The sequence below is a fragment of the Erinaceus europaeus genome, chromosome 20 (assembly GCF_950295315.1).
Source record: "Erinaceus europaeus chromosome 20, mEriEur2.1, whole genome shotgun sequence".
Lineage (NCBI taxonomy): Eukaryota > Metazoa > Chordata > Mammalia > Eulipotyphla > Erinaceidae > Erinaceus > Erinaceus europaeus.
Window position 1 is genome coordinate 46,421,916 of NC_080181.1, and position 21,721 is coordinate 46,443,636.

The 21,721-nt window shown below is 47.4% G+C and overlaps 2 protein-coding genes across 12 annotated transcripts in view; one reads left to right on the plus strand and one right to left on the minus strand.

Annotated features, from left to right (window-relative positions):
* Window positions 1–21,721, plus strand: part of ADAMTS17 (ADAM metallopeptidase with thrombospondin type 1 motif 17) — a 332,233-nt gene that overhangs the window by 245,539 nt on the left and 64,973 nt on the right. The window lies entirely within an intron of this gene.
* The window catches only part of MEF2A (myocyte enhancer factor 2A), a 104,309-nt gene continuing 94,616 nt past the window's right edge, over window positions 12,029–21,721 (minus strand). For all 11 annotated transcript variants that reach the window (XM_060179318.1, XM_060179324.1, XM_060179317.1 and 8 more), the window contains 3 exons: window positions 19,358–19,484; window positions 16,598–16,724; window positions 12,029–15,900 (listed from right to left, as the gene is read on the minus strand). In XM_060179318.1, coding sequence (XP_060035301.1) covers window positions 15,579–15,900; window positions 16,598–16,724; window positions 19,358–19,484 — 576 coding nt within the window. In that variant the 3' untranslated portion in view covers window positions 12,029–15,578. The remainder of the gene's footprint in view (window positions 15,901–16,597; window positions 16,725–19,357; window positions 19,485–21,721) is intronic.

Genomic DNA, 21,721 nt, shown 5'->3' on the forward strand with positions numbered 1-21,721 from the left:
GGCCAGAGGGGAGTGTGGCCTCTCACGTTGTGTAGGAGGACTGGGTTTACCTCCGGGAGAGAGAGCATAATGGTTATGCAAACAGACTCTCATGCCTGAGGCTCCTAAATCGTGGGTTCAATCCCCTGCACCACCATAAACCAGAGCTGAGCAGTGCTCTGGTGTTTCTCTCTGTGTCACTGACTCTCTCTGAATTTCTCTCAAAAATAAAGTAAATAAAACTTAAGAAAAAAAAAAAGATCTTCACATGTGCTTTCTTTGAGGCCAAACGGAACGTTCCGCAGGGGAACAGGACCTGCAGGCCTTTGCCACAGCCAGTGTTGTGCCCCAGAGGATGCTCTTCCTACCAGCTGCCAGTGTCCCCAAAACCCTCAGGCACCTTCACCAGGCAGGACTGACATCCCCTGGACTCTGACTCTTGCCAGGCAGAGAATGTCTGTATCCTTAATGTGTTGGCAAGTAGAATAAAATTTCTTTTGTGAAGGAAAACTGGATGCTTCTGTTTTTTTTTTTTTTTTAACCTGGAGGTTGGTATTTCAGAATTTAAAAATGAGGCAGGGCCAGGGATGGCTTTCCCCATAAAGTGTACACTTCACCATGTGGGAGGACCTGGGTTGAGACGACCCTGGCACCACAGGGGAGCACCAGGGGAAGCTCTTTGAGCAGTGGAGTGATGCTGTGACATTTCTATATCTAGCTGAAATTTAAAAAGGAAAAAAAAGTCCATAAGGAATGGCAGTCACACTTGTGCGAGTCTCAACACACACACACAGATGTGTAGCATGAGGGAGGTATCTGTGTGTGTCCAGGACATAGGGCATGCCCAGAGGACCACCCCAGCGGGTCAAGAACAAACTGTCTGACTGATCTGCATAGTTTTATTGGGTGTACAAAAGAGAACCCTTGAAGCACCCTATTTCTGCTGTCAGACAATGACAGTCCATTTCATTCTGGGGAGATGAGGCCTTGGGGTCCCCCAGAGCAGGCCTGTTAGGCTGAGCCCTCCACTGCCCTCCGCAGCCTTAGGTCTCAGTAGAGGAACACGCAGTGGTCACTCAGCACAGGGGCAGCAAGTGGGTGGCAGGACATCATGTGCTCTGCGGCCGGTGCTCGGCCCTCGGCCCTGCCTGGCTAGGGTCTGGCACCCTGCTTAGCGTCTGTCAAAGTCAAAACTGTGATACTGGCTTCCCCTGGGCAGAGGGCTTCAGTCCCTTCAGACTACAAGCCTTGGGCCAAGTTTTGCTTCTCTTATTCCAACAAAGTGTGTGTTTTATTGGAGAAAAGTTGTGGAGTACCACGTTTTTTTAAATTTTGATGAATTGTATTAACCCTTTGTGTCCCTGCTTTTTTTCCCCTGGCCTGACCTTAATACAGTCTTCTGGAAACTTTTGGCTCAATTCCTTTTTTCCTTTCCAGCTCTTTAATAAGACACAGACTTAGGCTGAGCCCTCCCTCTCCTCATAGTGGAGGGTCTGTTGTGTATTGTTTATCCCCAGGGAGCTGCTTTTGACACATCCCATATGTACTGGCATCTGTCTGTTATTGTCACAACTTCCGGGCTGAATTGGTAGCTGAGGGGAGTGTCCATGTCCACATGTTCATGAGTGTCCCGCTCTTTGTTCTGCTGCACGTTTCCAGTGTCACACCACTGCGCTGTCAGAATTTGATGGCTTTGTGTGGGCCTTGATGTGTGGCGCCAACTGGGAGGTGTCCCGGGAGAGCTTGAGAATAGATTCCTGCTGTCAGATTGTGTGTGAGTGTGTGTGTGAGAGAGAGAAAGTGTGTGTGAGAGAATGTGTGAGAGATATTGTGTGTGTGAGAGATAGTGTGAGAGTGTGTGTGTGTGTATGTGAGAGAAAGTGTGTGTGAGACAATGTGTGAGAGATACTGTGTGTGAGAGACTGTGTGTGAGAGATAGTGTGTGAGTGTGTGTGTGAGAAAGTGTGTGTGAGATATTGTGTGTGTGTGAGAATGTGTGAGAGAATGTGTGTGTGTATGTGAGAGAAAGTGTGTGTGAGATATTGTGTGTGTGTGAGTGTGAGAGAATGTGTGAGTGTGTGTGTGTGTTTGAGAGTGTGAGAGAATGAGTGTGTGTGTGTGTGTGTGTGTGTGTGAGAGAGTGTGTAAGAATGAGTGTGTGTGTGTGTGTGTGTGAGAGAGAGAGAGAGAGAGGGAGAGGTATTAGGTAGGGGCCAGTTTCACCATTGGCATCTGACTGTCTAGCTTTTCCAGCGCCTTTATAAGAGACAGTGAGGTTGAGAACAGGAAGGAGCCCTACTCAGCTCTGGCGTATGCTGGTGCCTGGGATTGAGCTTGTAGCCTCTGGGTCCTCCGGAAGCATGAATGTCTTTTTGCTATAACCACTATGCTATCTTCCTGGCTCTTAGCACCATTTTTACTTTGTTTTAATGAACTGATTTATTTTACCATCAAGGTTATTGCTGCATAACTCCACTCCTGAAGGACATGTTTTTCTTCTTTTTATTGGATAGGAGAGAAATTGAGAAGGAAAGGGGAGACAGGGAGAGAGAAAAATAGACACCTGCAGACTTGCTTCACTGCTATTGAAGCATCCCCCGTGCAGGTGGGGAGCCGGGGGCTTGAACCCAGATCCTTGCATGGGTCCTGTGCTTAGTACTATGTGCACTTAACCAGGTGCGCCACTGCATGGCCCCTTGTTTTGTTTTTGACAGGGTGAGATTCGGGAGGAAAAAGGGGGGGGTGGAGGAGAGCTCGCAAAGGAGAGACACCTGCAGCACTTCTCCCCCAGCCCCGTACGTGGGGACCAGCGGCTTGAACGCAGGTCCTCACGTGTAGTAACATGTACACTCTACTAGGTGTGCCTCCACCATCACCTCCACCCCCCACGTGCTTCTAAGAGGCCGTCCTCTCCCTCCTGAGAATCCTCGGCACCCTTGCTGAACGTTACTTCGATGTACGGCGCAGGTTTGCTCCTGGGCTTGGGTTCTGCTCTGTTGGCTTGGCTCTGGTGTTCTGTAGAGTGAATCAGGCAAGGTAATGCCTCCGAATTCCTGTTCTTTCTCAGGATTGCTCTGATGTTCAGGGTCTTCTGTTTCCAAATTCTAGGAGGTTGGATTTGTGTTTCTATTTTTGTGAAAGCCACCAAAGTATTGATAGGGCTGCATTGAATCTATAACTTGCAGGTATATGGACATTTTTAACAATCCCCTTCCAATTCATGAAGACAGGTTCTTTTCATTGGTTCACATCAGTTTCTTATATGAAAATCTTGTCATTTTTCAGTGTCCAAACGTCATCTCCTTGTTTAGATTTGTTAAGTCACTTACTGGGTTTTATGCTATTTTGAATTGAACTTAAGACAAAAAGATTGATTAACTTGTGAGAAAAGGGGAGAAAAAAAGAAAAAAAAACAGAGCATCACCCTGGCACATGCGGGTCTAGGGGTCAGACTTGGGGATTAAACTCAAGACCTGAAGTTGAGAGTCCCACTGAGCCACTTCCCGGGCATCCTGGCTTCCTGGATGCTGGCCAGCGACGGGCTGCACAGATATTGACTGTGGTCCCTTCCCTACCTGAGGGCTGTGCTAGGCTGGACCCTCCCGTTCTGTGTGACCACACTCTGCCTTGTCCACATGATGAGGGAGAAATCGCCCAGTGACAAGATTCTCAGGACATAATGATACACGGCCAGACCAGCAAAATAGCTCCCTCACTGTGTTGCTTTGCCATATGCATGACCTGGGTTCAAGCCCAGCTCCTGCTGCATTGGAGGAAGCCTAGGTGGCCTTTCTCTCTGCCTCTCTGTGTAAAAACAACGCATGACTGTGTGTGTGTGTGTCCACATCTGTTTTCAGTTCCCTTTAAGGACTTGTGTTTTAATGCAGAGCACAGGTAGACAGCCAGAACTTCACTGGCACACGTGATGCCAAGGTTGGGACTCGGGACTTCCTGTTTGAGAATGCTTCACCTCCTGCCCCACCTGCCTTCAGGTTCTCAAAAGTGAAATATGGGGGCTCGGGAGACAGTAAGATGGCTCACACCCGAGGCAGCAAAGGTCTCACCCAGGTTCAGTCTCCCCAGCACCATCCGGAACAGCACGCTGGGTCACCATATTCTGTATTTGACGCGAGACACTGAGTTTTCTTGACTCTGTCGACAAACATCTGCTGACCAAAGCTGCCAGGGCCGACTGACGAGCTATCAGTTCTTTCCTGCTGATTCACACCTCCACTTTTATGTCAAGTCCCCGCTGTTCCAACTGTGACAGCCCTGGAGCACAGTTTCAGTCAGAAGTGTGCTATCTCCAGCTGGCTGCTGCTTTCCTGGGATTTGCTTCTATGCTTCAGTCTTCTTGTGCTTCTAGACACATTTTAAGATTTCCCCTGCTATTTTTGTGGGAGAAACTTTGCCCATGGAAGTTTGATACAGACTGCACACCCGACCAGTATTGAGCCTCAGCTCACCAACAGAGGTCATTCTGCATCAGTCTGTGTGGACCAGGACCTCCGGCATCAGGGACTTGTAGTTTGCAATTCAGATCCTCTACCTCCTTGGGCAGATTTAGTCCAAAGTGGGCGGTAGCGCAGCGGGTTAAGCGCAGGTGGCGCAAAGCGCAAGGACCAGCATAAGCATCCCGGTTCGAGCCCCCGGCTCCCCACCTGCAGGGGAGTCGTTTCACAAGCAGTGAAGCAGGTCTGCAGGTGTCTATCTTTCTCTCCCACTCTGTCTTCCCTTCCTCTCTCCATTTCTCTCTGTCCTATCCAACGACAGCAATAACAACAGTAATAACTACAACAACAACAACAACAAAAAAACAAGGGCAACAAAAGGGAAACAGATTTATTCCAAAGTAATTGTTTTTGATGCTGCTTTGAATCAGCTAGTATATATTTTGTGGTTAATAATAGAGACACACGGCTTTTCTATATGCTTAGTTTGTGTCCTGAAGGTTTTCTTAAGAATTAACTAGTTCTAGCAGTTTGTTTCTTGGCTGAATCTTTAGAATGTTTTATTTTATGTATACATTTTTATTTTTTATATAGCTCATCGCCAAAGATCTGTGTCCCCACCCCTTTGATAACCGTTATAGTTCCCCTCCACTGTGAGATCTAGGTTGACCTTTTTTTCTTCACATTCGTGTGTTCAAATCTCTATTCTCACGAGTGAAGCCATTGTGTAGCTGTCTTCGCCTTCTTGCTTCACTAAGTCGTAATCTTCTCCAGTTCCATCCACTTTATCCCAAAGAACACAGTGTCCTCTTTTTAGTGCTCCATTAGTATATGCCCCATAATTTTTTATCCAATATATATGGTAATGTGTAAGGTAATTAATCTGCAAGCAACATGACTGTGCCTCTCCATTTCCAATTGAGTGTCTTTTTCTTGTCTGACGGCCATGGCTAAGACTCCCAGTAACGTGGAATATGGTGAGAGGAAGGACACCCTCCGGCTTTCTCAAATCCAAGGGAAAGCTCTCAACCTCTCAACCACTGAATTTGATGTCAGTTGTTAGTTCGTCTTATGTGGGCTTATCTCTGTTATGTTTCTTCTACACACAATTTGTTTAGCATTTTATTATTATATATTTGTTATTAATAGTAGGTTTCAAGGTTTTAAGATTACAGTGCATACTTCCACAGCACACTGACCAGCACAGTTCTGTCATGTGTTTGGAATCGAGCAAGGATGTATTTGGTCAGTTGCTTTTCTGTTGCACTGAGAACATAGGGTGTTTGTCGCTCATTCTAGTGGGTCTGTGGACTCATTCATGGTGAGTGTTTTTCACTTTTCTGTTGAATTTGGTTTGCTGATAGTGTTGAGAAGGTTTGCATATAGATTCATCATGGCTATGGGGGGGGGGTGCTTCATGCCTGCATGATTCCATTGCTCCGAAGAACCTTTTTCTTACTCTATTAGAGGGTGAGGTGTGAGAGGTGTGGAGGGACAGGAGAGGTGAGATGCCACAGCTCTGTCCATGAAGCCTCCCTCAGCCTGCTGTTCCCATGCCATGGCCCGGGGCTTGGACCCAGGTCCTCACACGTGTTGAAGGTCTGCTTCACTCAGTAAGCCGCCTGTGGTCTCTGATACTCTATTTTGTGGTTTTCTTCTGTGAGTTTGGGAACAGTCTGAGGATTGTCATTCTTCAAATGTCTGATAGAACTCACCAGTGAGATCCTCTCACCCAGAATTTTCTCTTTGGGGGAGTTTTGCTTGCTTGGTTTTGCTACTGACTCAATCTCACTTGCTCTTGGTCTGTTCCAATTTTTATTTCCTTATGATTCAGAATTTGCTGTGTTTTATCTGGAAAGCTCCCCGGCTTGTTAGCAGCCGCCTAGGGTATTTATGAGCCTGTCTATGGTTGTGCAGTGTGATGATTTTTTTTTCATTGCTGATTCAGTCCTGTCTTGCTGACTTGCCTTTGCTAAAGATGTGTGTTTTATCTTTTTTGTTGTTGTTGTTTTTGCCTCCAGGGTTATTGCTGGGGCTCAGTGCCTCCACCATGAATCCACTGCTCCTGGAGGCCATTTTCCCCCCTTTTGTTGCCCTTGTGGTTATTATTGTTGTTGATGATGTTGTTTGTTGTTGGATAGGACAGACAGAAATGGAGAGAGGGGAAGACAGAGAGGAGGAGAGAAAGACAGACACCTGCAGACCTGCTTCACCACCTGTGAAGCGACTCCCCTGTAGGTGGGGAGCCGGGGGCTCAAACCGGGATCCTTGTGCTGGTCCTAGCGCGTTAAGCCTTGTGCGCTTAACCCACTGCGCTACCGCTCGACCCCATTTTATCTTTGAAAGCACGCATTCTTAGGTTAGTTTCATGTTTTTCTGGCCTCTTAATTTTGGCTAAATTCTTTTTCTAGTTCCTTGAGGCATAAAGTGTGGTTATTTGAGATCATTTATTCTCAGTGGTGGTGGAGCTGGAGGCCAACAAATGATTTCCTATTCAGAGGCATAGGAAGGGGGAGCCAGGACAGGCCTGGAGCTCTCCCCAGGGCCATGGCACTCCCAGTCAGTGCCGGGTTTGATCCTGGCCCACACCCTTTCAGGGCACACTCCTAACCCACTGAGCTCTCTCTCCCAGCCCCAGCTCTTTATTTTCCTGATGTCGGCAGGCTAGTTCCAATTTCCCTTCTGATTTCTACCTCTGACTCCCTGGCGAGGAGTGTTCCGTGCCGTCCGTCACAGTGGCCCAGCCTCTCCTAGCTGTGGCCTGGCTGAACCACCACGGTCAGAGCAGACAGCTGATGCGCCACATCTCTGGGGACTCCGCGTGGGATCCTGGAGAACGTTCCTGAGCACTTGAATGTGACGCCGCTGGACAGAGAGCGTCTGTGTCTGTTGGCTCCATTTGATCTACAGTGTGGCTGAGCTCCATTTCCTTGCTGACTTCAATCTTTACATTTTCAAAATGTTTTATCTTTCGGGGTAGAGTAGTGGCACACCTGGGTAAGCAGACACATCACGATGCGTGAGGAGCTGGGTTCAAGCCTGTTCCTTTCCTTCAGGGGGCACGGTTCACAAGCGGTGAAAGAGGTCTGTAGGTGTCTCTTTCTCTCGTCCCCTCTCTCCCATTTCAATTTCTCTCTACTGTCCTACTGAATAACATGGGGGCAGGAGGAATAAATGGCCCCTGGGAGCAGTGGATTCATAGTGCAGGCACTGAACCCTTGCAATAACACTGGTGGCAAAAAAATAAACAGAATTTTTTTATCTTTTTGATAGAGAAGGTAAAGAAGCAGAGAGAGAGAGAGAGAGAGAGAGAGAGAGACCACAGCATTTAAGCTTCCTCCAGTGCAGCATTGGCCAGCTTCACACCTGGGTCTCCCATACGGCAAAGCAGCGCACTAGCCAAGTGGGCTATTTCACAGGTCGACTTTCTCTCTGCCTGAGCCGCCCGCCGAGTGGCAAAAAGGGTCCCTAGGCCTCATGGCGTCACTTTTTTCCACCTTCTGATCTGTCCGCGTTAGCTCAGCATAGCCCAGGGCCCTGGCGTTGGCATATCTGCATGTAGGACAACCAGGGCCTGGTGACGGACCCCTTACAGGGTCACCTGTTGGCATTTCTAGCTAGGAGTCCATTTTGCCTGGCGGCACAGCACCCTGCCCTGGCCTTGCTTCCCACTTGCACACCTGCCTTCTGCCACCCTTCTCTCGGGCTCTGTGTGTCCTTCCTCAGTGGGTCTCAAGCAGAATGTAGCCTAGTCCATCCCAGTTAGTCACTAAGCAGGAGAGGCGATGCCAGGGCCCAGGCTGCATCTGTGGCACCAACTGCCAGAACTGGGCTGACAAGACATACAAAGTGGGGACTGGCGGGTGGCTCACACAGTAAAACACACACTTCACCAGGTGCGAGGACCTGGTTCAAGCCCCTGGCTACCACATGGGAGCCTGCAAGGGGAGAAAGCTTCAGGAGTGGAGCAGTGGTGCTGCAGGTGGGTGTCTCTTTTCTGTCTTTTGCCCTGTCTCGGGTGAGGAACGTCTGGCCCTGCCAACGCAATCAGAGCTTTCTTCATAGCGACATTCAGTGCTGGGTCTTAAGTTGGCAAGTTTGCAGGACCTGCTAATAATGCCGTATCCAGATGGCCCTCGGCAGAAAGACTCCCCACCTCTGCTATCTGGAAGGAACACTGGCCACCAGGAGTGTTGGGGTCTCTACTCAGCGGCAGTGAGCCTCAGTCTACCCCCTCCCCCACTAGCAAAATAAATGAAAAGTGAAGGAAATCCATCTGTTTTCCAGTCACTTACAGTTCTGTGGTCACTGCTGCCTGACCTTGTAAATGGACTCCCATGGTGCTGTGCTCTGGGGTTTGTGGCATCTTTGTTGTGGGCTGGGCCACATGCACCACCTGCAGCTCTAACCTGCACTTTGCGGAACCATCGGAATGACGCCATTTGAAAACTTATTTGCCTTTCTGTTTTTGATAAGAGAGACTGAGAGGGGAGGGGAGGAGACCCCTGCAGCCCTGCTTTGCCGCTCCTGAAGATTTCCCCCCTGCAGGTGGGGGCCCAGGGCTTGAACCCGGGTCCTTGTGCATGATTAACGTGTGCTCAACTAGGTGTACCACCGCCCGGGCCCCTAAAAACTGTCCTTTAACGGCCACTTTTCTTCTTGTGTGTCTAGTAACTCATGAGGATTAGCTGTTTCTGTTGGGGTTTTGCTGCCCTTTGGGGGAAGCAGGTCAGACTCAGACTTGCTATGCAAAGCATGGTCTGACCACTGAACTACAGCCCTGCCAGCTGGCAGTCCGGTGTTTTATGTCTGGTTTTTTTGGTGCCTGCACAGAGAATTCACTGCTCCTCATGGCCATTTTTATTTTCCTTTTATCTAGAGACAGATTGGGCAGGAAGGGACTTAGAGAGAGAGAGAGAGAGAGACCTGCTTCACTGTTCACGCCCTCACCCCAGGTGGGGATCAGAGGTCTGAACCTGGGTCCTTGCACATGGCAAGTCCTGTGCCCTACTGGGTGTGCCACGACCTAGTCTGCAATAGCAATTTTTAATTTTTATTTATCCTTTCTCTAGAGGTAGTCAAATAGTGTTAGGGTGTCTGACATCCAACTATGCTTACCTTTGCTGGTGTTACGTATTTTCACATGACAGGATACAGCAAACAGGCATTCAACAAAGAAAACAGAATCGTGGGGCCGGGCAGTGGTGCACCAGGTTAAACGCACATATCACCATGCGCTAGGATCCAGTTTCGAGCCCCTGCTCTCCACCTGCAGGAAGGACACTTCACAATCAGTGAAGCAGGTCTACAAGTGTCTCCTAACCCTATTTTCCTCTCCCCTGTCAATCTGTTTCTGCCCTGTCAAGTAAAATATTAAAGGGGAAAAAATGGCCACTGGGAGTGGTGCATTCATAGTACCAGCACCGAGCCCCTGGAGGGGAAGAAACTGAATACAAAAACCGTATTTTCCTGCCATCTGTTTATCTGATTCCTTGTGGCTCTCTGACCTCTGCTAGCAGGACTGAGTGATTTACGGACAGTTCTGGAAGCTGGGGGTCCTCAGGAGGGAGCCTGTGCCCCCAATTCTCAGTGGCCTTGTGTTGGCATCTGTGCATCTGAAGAGCCGTCACCTCTAGGCCTCACAGCATGCTTCCAGGAAGGGGACATGCCCACGGAACAGGGTGCACCCGGCTGGGTGTGGGGTCACCCAGTGCAAAGCTCCCCGCAAAGCAATGCAGGCTATGCACCAGGTGAGGGGCTGCCAATGAAGGTGAACCATCTCCTTGGTATGCGCGTGGTGATGGTTCCACAGCTCTGCCGCCACCACCACCTCCTGCTGCTATTCCTGGACAGCCGTCTAAAGTTGATCTCTTTGCCTCTGTGGCCATGGCCCACCAACCCCACTTTTTTGCTCTGCTTGACTACTGGAACCCCAGTCATTTTTAGCCCTGAGTTGACCTTAGGGGGACAGTGGGGACTCACCACACCTACGCCTGGTCCAGCTTCTTTCTCCCTGTTGGGCGGGACGCAGTGGCCTTTAAGCATGTGGTGGTGGTCTTTCTCCACACAGCTTGTTGAGAGGTCGTGGCGTTCTGTCAACTGCTATCTGTTTCATTGGGATGTTAGCAGAGTGTCCTGTCGACTGGTTCCCAGAGGTTGAGCTGTAAGTGCCCTCTATGTTTATTAGGGTATCGATTAAATAAGGGCAGAAGCCCCCGCAATGACTGTTGAAGCAGGGCCCTGACGTTAAGACTCCGACTAGCCCCCCCCCCCCCCCCCCGAACCCAGGCCTGGTAGCATCGCCTGCAGTCAGCTATTCCAGCAGCACAGCTCCTGGGTCACAAATGACACACAGTGTTTGTGGTCCTGTTTCTTTCAAGATTTATTACAGGGAGAAAGAAGCAGAGCCTCACAATGACATGTGCCATCCAGGGATTGAACTCAGCACCTCACGCTTTGAGAAAGAGCCCCACAGAGATGCGGAGCTCAAAGTAACTCATCAGAACCTTTCTTTCTAAGGAAAAGCCTGATGGACTGTTAGAAGCAAGTAACAACTATCTGTAGTGTGGGGTCCTGCATCACCACCACCACCACCCCCACCCCCGCACAGACAGACATCGTCTGGATAAGGGGTTCAGAGAGCAGTGCTAGATGGGAAGTACATTCTAGGTGCTGCCACTGGGGACCGTCTGGTAGGGGACATAGGGAAGCTGCTGTTCTTGCAACTTTTCTGTCCATTGAGTATTGGGGCAGCAGAGTCTTTAGGCCTGGAGGGTCTGTAGCTGTCAGTGCCTGCATGTGGGCAGTGATGGCTGGGCTGAGCTGAGTGGGGCCACTCTTGGGTAGAGACACTCAGCTGAGGGACCCGGGTCCCCTCACAGAACATAGCTGCATGGCGACACCCATCCAGCTCGGCCCCCTCAGGCTGCGTTTAAATGCTCTGGAACCTTGTAGCACTTGGCTCAGCAGGGCAGAAGCTGCCTGTTTGTCCCCCAGGGCTCCATGGGCAAAGGCAGTCAGACAGACACAGAGCCCAGAGACCGGCGGGAGGTGGGGGCTGACAACTGGGAACCCGCGAAGCTGGATGTGAAGCAGCTGTGATGAGAGTTTTTAGCCGCAGGCCCCAGCCAGCTTTCAGAACCTGCTCAAGCAGCCGGCTGGAGCTGGCACCCCAGTACAGCTTGGAATTGAACTGACAGCAAGAATCTGCTTAGCAGGCAAATCAAAGGAGGAGAAATAATTTCCCATTGCACAGCTAAGATAATTTTCACATTCATTCTCTTTGGAAATTAAAACCCAGTTCCTCCCCAATTAAATCTGTCTCGTGCCTGCATCTGGAGGACGAGTAGTCACTCACTCCTAAAATGTAAAGACCCAGAATCGGACGGTCGGAAGCTGGAACAACTCCACCCGCCCCCATCTTAGGTGTCGGCTCTTCAGACGGCCACCCCCTAAATGGTCCAGGGCCACCCCTGGAAGGAAGCCCCCTTCCGGAGCCCAGATTATTGGGGAGAAGGGGCTGCCACAGTCCCCATCAAGTCAGCGGGACTCCACAGGCAGAAAGAGACAGCTGGTGGCAAACACGACAGAGTCCAGAGTCCATGGGAAAAGCCAGTCAGTCTTTACTGTAGTGAGTGCAGGATACAAAGAGTTTACAACAACCTCTAGCATTGTCTTAACCAGTTGATAAAAAGTTCACTATCATATTTATTGTATAATGAAGAAAAAACCCAACACATTCAGGGAGAAATTGAGATTAACTTATTTTTCTTAAAAGGTTCAGCTCAAGGATGGCAACAAAGTCCAGCTTGTGCCGCCAAGCGGTTTTCCACGATCAAACCGTGTACAGCTTCTCGTGGGAACTGCTGACTACAAACATTTACCAAATACATAGATCTCTTTTTTAAAAAAGCCATTTTAAATATAGCAAAGCAGTGTCGTCTTGCACAGCAAAGTGAAGAAAAGTTTCTACAGAGAAATCAAAAGTTTTACATCTGTAAAATCGTTTCACATTCTAATCATCTAGCTTCGTATGATCCAATGCCAGGAGTTTTCTGGTTCCTTATTTACTATGTATTTCTTGTGCGCGTGATGGTTGGTGCAGAGAATATGCTAATGCTCTAGTTAAAGGAAATGGTAAAACATACATTGTTCTAGAACAAACCCCTGATTTCGTTTCTAACACAATGGACATTAATTCGGGCTCAAAAGATGGAGTTTTGATTGGGACCATCTGTAGACAGACAATGTTTGACTCTCTCTCCGTGTGATGCCAGGTGAGGGGCTGCAGGCTACACCCGAGCCAGTGCAATGTGCTCGACGCTTTTTTTTATTTTTGTCTTTTTAGTAATAAAATACTTCTTCTGAAGGGATAAAATTTTCTTGCGATGGTGTCATACAAAACACATAAGTCTAAAAGGGTAAGAAAAGTAGGTTGAAAAAGAACACCGTCAGTGTCTTCCCCCGCTCTCCGGAGCTGGCTGCCAGCAGGAGGGGTGTGTGTGTGTGTGTGTGTACCCAGCCCACATGGGGCATGTGGGGAGAGGGGTTAACAGTCAAATGTTCAGTTCCTGAAAACGGAATACATTGGTACTAGGTCAGTGTGTGATTCAGAATACAAACTCCGAGCCTTGTGTAGTATTAGTTTAGAAAACAGTAGCCATACTGATTATAAACCTGCATAGAAAGAAAGACTATTGAGATACAGTCGGAAAAGCCATCTCATAAGGCACACAAGAAAATAGACAGTAAATGTGAATGTGTCAACTCCTATCCCAATGCACAGCAGAAGTTCGTGGACATGCATCAGTGACAAAGTCACTTCGCGCTTTCAAAGCTATCGATGGTTTACGGAGTGGTATGGGTTACCTTGGAAAGTCAGTGTTGAGAGACTGATTTCTGCTGGGTGAAGAAGAAATGTGCCTGCAAGCTGGTCAGGAAAACAGAAGTACAGTCACTGAAAAGCGAATCCTTTCTGAGTAAGAGCTCACTGGAGACACTGGTGGGTGAGAGGAGTCGGCGTGGCACCCTGCTCCCCGCGGGGCGTCCCGTCTGTAAGCAGCGTTGTATCTGCAGCTGCGGGCACCACAGGCTCCCCTGGACCTAATACCTGTGTGTCCAGTCAGGAAGTCTGGCGGATGATTTCTCACAAGTAGTTTGATGAAAATGGCAAAGGGAACTGAATTTAGGGAGTAAAAGAAATGCCATCAAAGCTGTGGAGAGCTGCTCGATATTAGTTTAAAATGTAAGATAGCAGCAAATGTTAAACCCTTGAGTTTCTCGGGAAAAGGAGTCAAGTCTATGATGAGATATACAGGACTTTGAATTGTTCATGGCACAAGCCCAGGGAACAGATGAACCTGCTATCACCACGGAGTTGTCCTCCTGTGGAGTAAGGCCTTGTTCAGAGTCTAAGGGCGCCAGTGTGCCCCGGGATCCGCACCACTGAGGGTCTCTCCCCACGCCCGAGTGCCACCTCAGTGCAGAGCGGTGGTATTTTCTAGCCAGCTGCAACATTGCTCTTTTAGAGGGTCATGGGAAACAGATCCCTTCCCCTAATCATCGACCACTTATAAAAACCTTGTGCTCAGTCAGCTATGCTGCCATCTTTTCTGATAGCCATTAAATTAGATTTAGTCAGCTTTTTCTACTATGGTTTTTTTCCTCACAAAAAGGCAAGTTTTAAGCTATGCCTTGTAGACTGTTACAACACATTTTATATTTATGCGGGATGAACTTAACACCAGGTTTCTTTTCTTGCCACTTTGCTATTTATGTACACATATATAAAATATATAATGCTCAACCTCATACAGCACAAGGATTACACTGTAACATCACACATTCACCACCAGTGAGGGGAGAAACCCCTTTATACAATCCTCTGAAAAAACTGGGCTAATAATTAAAATCCAAAGTACAGTATATTTAACAAAATAGTAAATATTAAACAGTGAATACTCTACTTAATAAGGACTTCGCCTTTTCCCCCCAAATTGGCGGCAATCCACAAAAATAGACTTTTTAATCTGGTGACCATACAATACATAGGTACTTACATCCAAGGTGATAATATATTTAAGATGCTATATACACAGAGTTTGGCTCAAATTTTAATTTACATATAGAATAAGTGTTCATGGCTTTTTTTTTTCCAAGGTTCTACTTGCAAGATATTTTTTTTCCCCTCTTAAAATAAAACAAAAACACTAAAACAAGATAAAGCTATTCTCTAAAAGAAAATAAAAAAGTTACAACATACAGCTTTGGCTTATATAAATAATTCATAGCAGAATGTTTTAAAAAGTAGTGAATAAAATTTTATATATAGTCATCAATTCATAAGGGTGTTTTCTTTCATATAAAATATACATAGCCTAAAATCAGTTTAATTTTTAAAGATATGAATGTAAAAAGAAACTTCTGACATATTCCAATCATAACTTAATATATTAATTCATTTCGTTAATGCTCTATATTTCTAGACTAATATTTTCTGAGTATCTCATGCGCGTTTTCTATTTTTTTTTTTTAATTAGCTAAGATCACTTCTTTGACCTAATACATTTTTGCACGTGCAAAACAGTTAATGTGTGGGGGTTTTGTTTTTTTAATAACTAACAGCCCTTTCCCATGCACCCCTTTGCAACAGAGACCCATGCCAGGTGGGGCAGTTAATGGGAACGACACTTTATGTACAGTATTGCTTTCTTGGTTCCTGCTTTTCTACTGCTCTGTTCTACAAAGCATTTTTTTTTTCTTAAGTAACTACAGTCACTGCACACTTAAATAAAACAAGTAGGGGGCCCTCTATGTTTCTGCAAGCTAGTGTGGGAGAATTATATACGAGGACACATTTCTCTGCAAAAACTGGCTATCTTAGGAAACAAGTCGTCCAGGGAAGTGCCAGACGAGGCTGTCTACGGGGTGCTGTCTGCCGGGGGACACGGAGCTAGCAGGCCGGTGCCTGCTTCTGTGTACGCAACACACACCCACACACACACACTCTCACGCCACATACATATATATAGAAAGGGATATATATGTATGCATGTACATATAAATATGTTCAACACATGTCCTTATTTACCGGTTTCGCTGTGGAGGGCAGCTCACTGCAGTGACACAGTACTCCAGCAGGCGGGGCACCTAGGTCACCCAGGCGTCCATCCTCATCCGCTTTACTGAGGGGCTCTCTCTGTCCTCGGTGTTGGGGGGTCGGCCAAGCACAATTGGAGAATGGAAGTCACCCCTGGGATCCTCCCGGTCGCTGCCATCGTAGGAGCTGCTGGAGCTGCTCAGACTGTCCACGGGTGAGCGCCCCATGTCCTGGCGGGGCTGGGACGGCTGCTGCTGGAAGCCGGATGGGGTCATGCGATCCCGGGGAGGTGAGATTGGTTCTGACTTAATGTTGATGTTTTGGTTGGTGTTAATGGATAGATTCGAACCCTGAGATAACTGCCCTCCAGCGCTGAAGGGAGAGAGAGGGAGGGAGGGAGGTTAGGTGGTTTGGGAGTGGTAGATACTGCCTGACAGGAGGCCAGGGCCTGGTTCTGGTCGTTTCCTTCAGGGCCAAGTACCAAAAGAGAATCTTCAGCAGTGCAGTTGAGGCCTTTCGTGGACAGTGTGTCCACAGCAGAAGTGCTGTGACACTCGGGGTGGCCAGTGCACGGGCACCTGACACTTTCTGCCCTGGCCTGAGGACAGGCACAGCGCCCCATCTAGTCTGCCAGTCGGCCTACCTTTAGTGTCTACATGGAGATAGCTCAGCACAGGCTTCCTGTGGCACTGCGATTTCTCCCAGGAGACTAGCCTGGGGTGTCCCCTCTCCACCAGGGGTGCTCTCTGTGAATCCCCCAATTGGCCCAGGAGAAAGTGATGGGCAGTGTCCATTTTCCTACTGTGTGCTGACAGCCACCAAAGCAACAACAGCAACAGGCAAGCCTCTGACCAAACTTCAAGATGCCTACTTACTGGGGGTGGGGGTGATGGTGGTGGACAGGTGGTGACCCTGTCACCAGGTACCCCTGAAACACTAAGCTGCCCTTATAGAGAAGCCTTGTCTCCTCTGTTCAGTCTCCAACCTGTGACATAAAGGATTTTCTCAAACACATTGTGCCCCGTGGAGACGATGCCAGTAATCCCCACAGGAGGGTGCAGTTACTCACACCAGAGAGCTGAGGGCTGCTTGTCCGAGGTGGTGCTGCTGCCAGGCTGACACCTGCCCCAGAGACAGCGCTCCAGGGGGGCTGAAACCCTGCAAGGCTGATAGGTCGGCGCTGGTCAACGAGTAATCTGGAAAGGAAGGTGGCACTGTTTTGAGTGTCGTGGAGTCAACAGACCACACAGGACTTGGGTTTTCAAATGGCAGCTTCAGGGTTCCCAGGTAATTAAAGAATACACAAATGTTTATAGAACAGACTGGTTTTGAAAGGTCACCACTGATAGGCGTTCTGTACAATTACCCCCCCCCCAATGTTCTGACATGTCTTAGTCTCAAATTACAAGAAACAAGCACTAAGCCCCTTCTCACAGGTGCCAGGCTTAGTTCCAGCTCAGTATAGTAGCACACAATGGATTAAGCTGCATTTGCTCAAAGTGTACAGGCTGTCACAGAGCCTTCACAACATGCAGAGAAAGCTCCAGCTCAGCAAAGAACATCTGTTACCATGACTGGAGCCCATTTTACATCAAATTTCACTCATCGTCACTTTGACCAAGGTGTAGGATGTTCACTATCCACACTGAGAGTTATTCTAGTTCGGCAAAAAAAAAAAAACTACTACTTTTGGATGTCTCCAGAGAGGAGTTTTAGGAGCTTGATTCTTGTAGTGAGTTGCGTTCTCTATAAAGGGGTCGCACAGAATAGCCAGCACTCAGGACTGCGTTCTAACGCTGTGTGCACCACGAGGATGCCTCCCTCACAGCCCCACTAGTCCACGATTTTTGTGCCATTCACTGGACTGTCCTGTGTCCTTGTGTCCTCTCAGTTCCATTACTGCGTCCCTGATCGACCTGCACAAAGCTACAGTTGATAGATGTAGATGTTCTTTTCATACTGTTATGAGACACTAGTGACCACTTCTCAAACAGCTTCCTCGCTGTCATCTGCACCATACACTGTAAAGCTACTTCTGTTGTAAAAGACCTGCTTGGAATTGAAGTGACATCAGCCATCTCACTGGCTGTGTCTGCCCAGCACCGTGGTCACAGCCCAGTGTCTGTCTCCTCCACTGTGGCTGCATTCACACATACCCCTCCAAGCACTATCACAGCAAAGTGATTTAAAACTGTATTAAGTATAATCATGATACTTCTGCTTAAAAACTTCTTCCTAATTAAGTGCAACCCTTAAGCAGAACTGCAGTGAAATACTCCCAAGCTGCTACGCACAGTCAGTAACTGCTTCATATATATATGTGTGTGTGTGTGTGTGTGTGTGTGTGTGTATATGTGTGTGTATATATATATATATATATATACACACACACACATACATACATACACACACACACACACACACCCTTTGGTTGCCCTTGTTTTCACTGTTGGATAGGACAGAGTGAAATGGAGAGGGGGGAGAAAAAGATAGACACCTACAGACCTGCTTCACTGCCTGTGAAGTGACCCCCCTGCAGGTGGGGAGCCGAAATCTCCAACCGGGATCCTTATGTCGGTCCTTGTGCTTAATCCACTGCGCAACCACCCGACCCCAGTACCTGCTGCTTTCTCCACTCTCCCAGAATGGGACCCACACTTAGAGAAGGCAAACAGACCTGCGTTAAAGATACTAGAGGAGGGCGCAGGGTAGATAGCATAATGGTTATGCAAACAGACTCTCATGCCTGAGCCCCCCAAAGTCCCAGGTGCAAGCCTGTGCTCTGGTAATAAATAATAAAACAAACAAAACCGAGATACTAGAGTGAAATAGAATAGGTGCTCTGAAAAACAAAATCTAAGTCCACCTGTCTGCACTGGACATTCCTTTCTGCCCCAATGGCATTACCAAGGCTTGAGCAAACTGTAGTTTCTGACTTGGGAACTGTTCAGCCCCAACAATCCTTCAGCCACCCAGGGCCACTCCACTACTCTCTCCCTCTCTAGAATAAGCTGAGGAGAGGAGGCTTGCTCCTAACTCTATCAAGTAGAAACTCTGGACCCGTCGTCCCTGGCCTGACTCTATAGATTTGCAGTTGATGTAGACATTCTTCTGTATTATTAGAAAAGGTAGTGGTCATTTCCCAAATAGCTTTCATTTTCAACAAAACATTTTAAAGTTATTTCTGTTTTAAAAGAACTATAGTCAGCTGTCTCACTGGCTCTGCACCCTGAGAACATTCACCTCCAGTCTAAAATTAGATGATCTTTGTTACGGCCCACTTATAAGAATCATAAAAGAAAACTCCCTGCATTCTGGTCTCTGTAATTGGCAAGGTATAATTTAACAATCTCTCTCCTTCCTCTGAAGCCTCAGGTGTTTGGTTGAGCCCATTTCCTTAGCTCCTTGGCTGGTGAAGCTGAAGAAAGCCTGCTGTTCCTTAGGCTGGGCTAAGAGGAGAGATGAATAGGAAGGTGCTCTGCCAGGGAATGTCTAGCTCTCAGGACAAACAAGGGTCCTGGCTTTGGCCCCTCTGGTGCAAACAATGTGCCAGGTCCATCCAGAGCGGTCAGTCTGCCCACAGAGACAGACACCGACTTTCAGAAGAGAAGGCCATGGCAGCGGGCTCTTATTCTCCTCACTGTGGGGGCGCCATGAGCCTGCTAAGGGCTACTTGTCTCTTTCAGGTACTAAAAGGTCATCCTGGAATCGGGTAGATCCTCAGTGATTTTTTTGTTTAGTTTTATTTTAATAAAATACCCAGATATAAGCCCCAAACACTGCTGACAGAGGCTCAGGAGCTGCAGGTGTGAGCCGCCCGCACACTCACCCGTGTTGTAGGTGGTCGGCATTGCTGAGTAGACCAGGCCCTGTGGAGGCAAGCTGGGGGTGGTCACGGACACCACTGGGGTAGCTAGGGGCTGGGGGGCTTGAGAACTGCTTATCCTCTGGGGATGCTGGAAGAGGAGAAGGGGGAGAGTGTTATGTGGGTATTTATGCTTAAGCTGAATATTAAAATAATGACATTTTTCACAGTTTTAGGATGTCAAGCCTTAAAAATATTAGTGGCAATAACTCATTTTAATGTGTGTACTTAAACATTCATTTCCCTTTTTTTTTTTCTCATCATGAGTTTATTTGTTGCCAGTGATTTACTGCTGCCAGGAATACCGTTAGCCTATCCTCTATCAAATGCATGTGGACTTTACTGCTCTGGTCTTTTAGTCCTTTCAAATATACGGAAAGATACCACAGCACCAAAACTTCCTCAGTATAGTGGGGTCAAGTTCAAACTTATGTTCAAAACACGGCAAAGTGGGTATTTTACCAGATGAGCTATCCTCCTAGCCCCAAACGTGTAGGCTTTAAAAGCCATCAAGGGTCATTTGTGTGTGTGCGTGAGTCATATATACGGGAGGGGAATAAATGCGTTCAGTAGAGGATGAAAATGGCTTTGCAGCAGCCTGCGTCCTGAAGTCCGTGCTAAAGTGCACCTTGGATATTCTCCCCTCCAATCCTATAGCTGACGTGCACATTATTTTTTAAATTTAGACTTTTTAAAATGGCAGTTTCAGGTTAACAAAACTGAGGCAAAGGTCCAGAGATGTTTCCAGTTTACCTACTGGGCCCCATTCCAACAGTGAACTCACTAGTTTATAACAGCACATTTTAAATCTGTATGTCTGTAGTCTCCTGACTCTTCTGAAAGGAGAGGCCATGAGCAGTCAGTAAATAGTGTTTTCTGTAATATACTGGGTTGCTGGTAAAGTCTTATCTTCTATGCAAAAGTGCATTTTGACTTTTCTGAAAATCCAGTATGATTTCTGATTCTATTTACACAGCATCCTGCCCACACTAATAATAAAGCTCAAGTTAATACTCCCTGGCTTTAAGGGACTATTTTTATTTTTCACAAGGAACAAAACTGACTCCATATTCCACATGGCTAATACACAAGAAGGCCAAAACATGCCTCCAGAGTTTTCTTTTCCTTCTAAAATTAAGTCAGCGTGACTACCTCCATGGGGGGGGGGGGGGGGGGCTGTTTGCCCTCTATCATTGGAATTGCGGCCCAGTGCCCCTGAAGAGCCAGAAAATTGTTTCCTCTATCACCACAATCATTTAGTCAGGGTCCAGATGTCAGTTTACTTTTGACCCAACCTTTAGGCTGACGAACTGCCCTGACTCTGCTGCAGATTTACCTCTAGAGCACTGGGGAAATTATTTCACCTGGCCCTGCCTCCTGACATTGCTGTGAGAATCTAACCAGACAACAGCTGCAAAATACCTAGATAACCGGGGTATTACCAAGGTGACTTAGTACCCATAAATCACTACAACGAGAAACCCCAAGATTTTGACATATTTGGTGAAAAGGAGTAAATGCTTCTTCCCTCTGACCCACAACTATGGCCCTGGAGCTGTCACGAATGAAGCTGTGCTGTAGCACACAGAGCCCATCTCAACCGTCTGAATTAGCTTGGTTTTTTTTTTTTTTTAATGGATATACTCTGAATTAAATATAAGCAGTTTGTTATGCACACAATAACTATTTTTATGATTTACAGATTGTTAAAATTGTAAAAGTCTTTGAAGACTACATTCTTTAACTTCCACAAAGTTTAAGCACCGTGGGAAGTCAGTACATGACAACTGGAAGTAACTTCTAGTCTGAACACAAGCTGCTAGTTGAATGAATTTTTGAGAGAGATCATGGGCATATGTGGCCTGGACTCCCAGCCTGCCCTGGTGCTGATGCTGGGCTAGACAATTAGCAATCAGACTCCAGAACGCTGGCTCCACCCCTTAAAGCTCCTCATCTCAAAAGTAAACACACAGCTGTCAGTGACTGTCGAAACCACTAGAGGGCAGCACACTGCTAGAAAACCCACAAGGAAGCATTCATGACAACTGCATAGCAAAAGGCTAGTTTAATCTTGAATCATAAATTTCTAACTGGTAAACATCACTTTGTCACCAGGTGGAATAGTGCCTCCAGGTATTTTTTTATATTTATTTATTTCCTTTTTGTTGTCCTTGTTTTTATTGTAGTTATTACTGTTGTTGGATAGGACAGAGAAATGGAAAGGCGAGAGAAAGACAGACACCTGCAGACCTGCTTCACCACTTGTGAAGTGACTCCCTGCAGGTGGGGAGCCAGAGGCTCGAACCAGGATCCTCAAGCCGGTCCTTG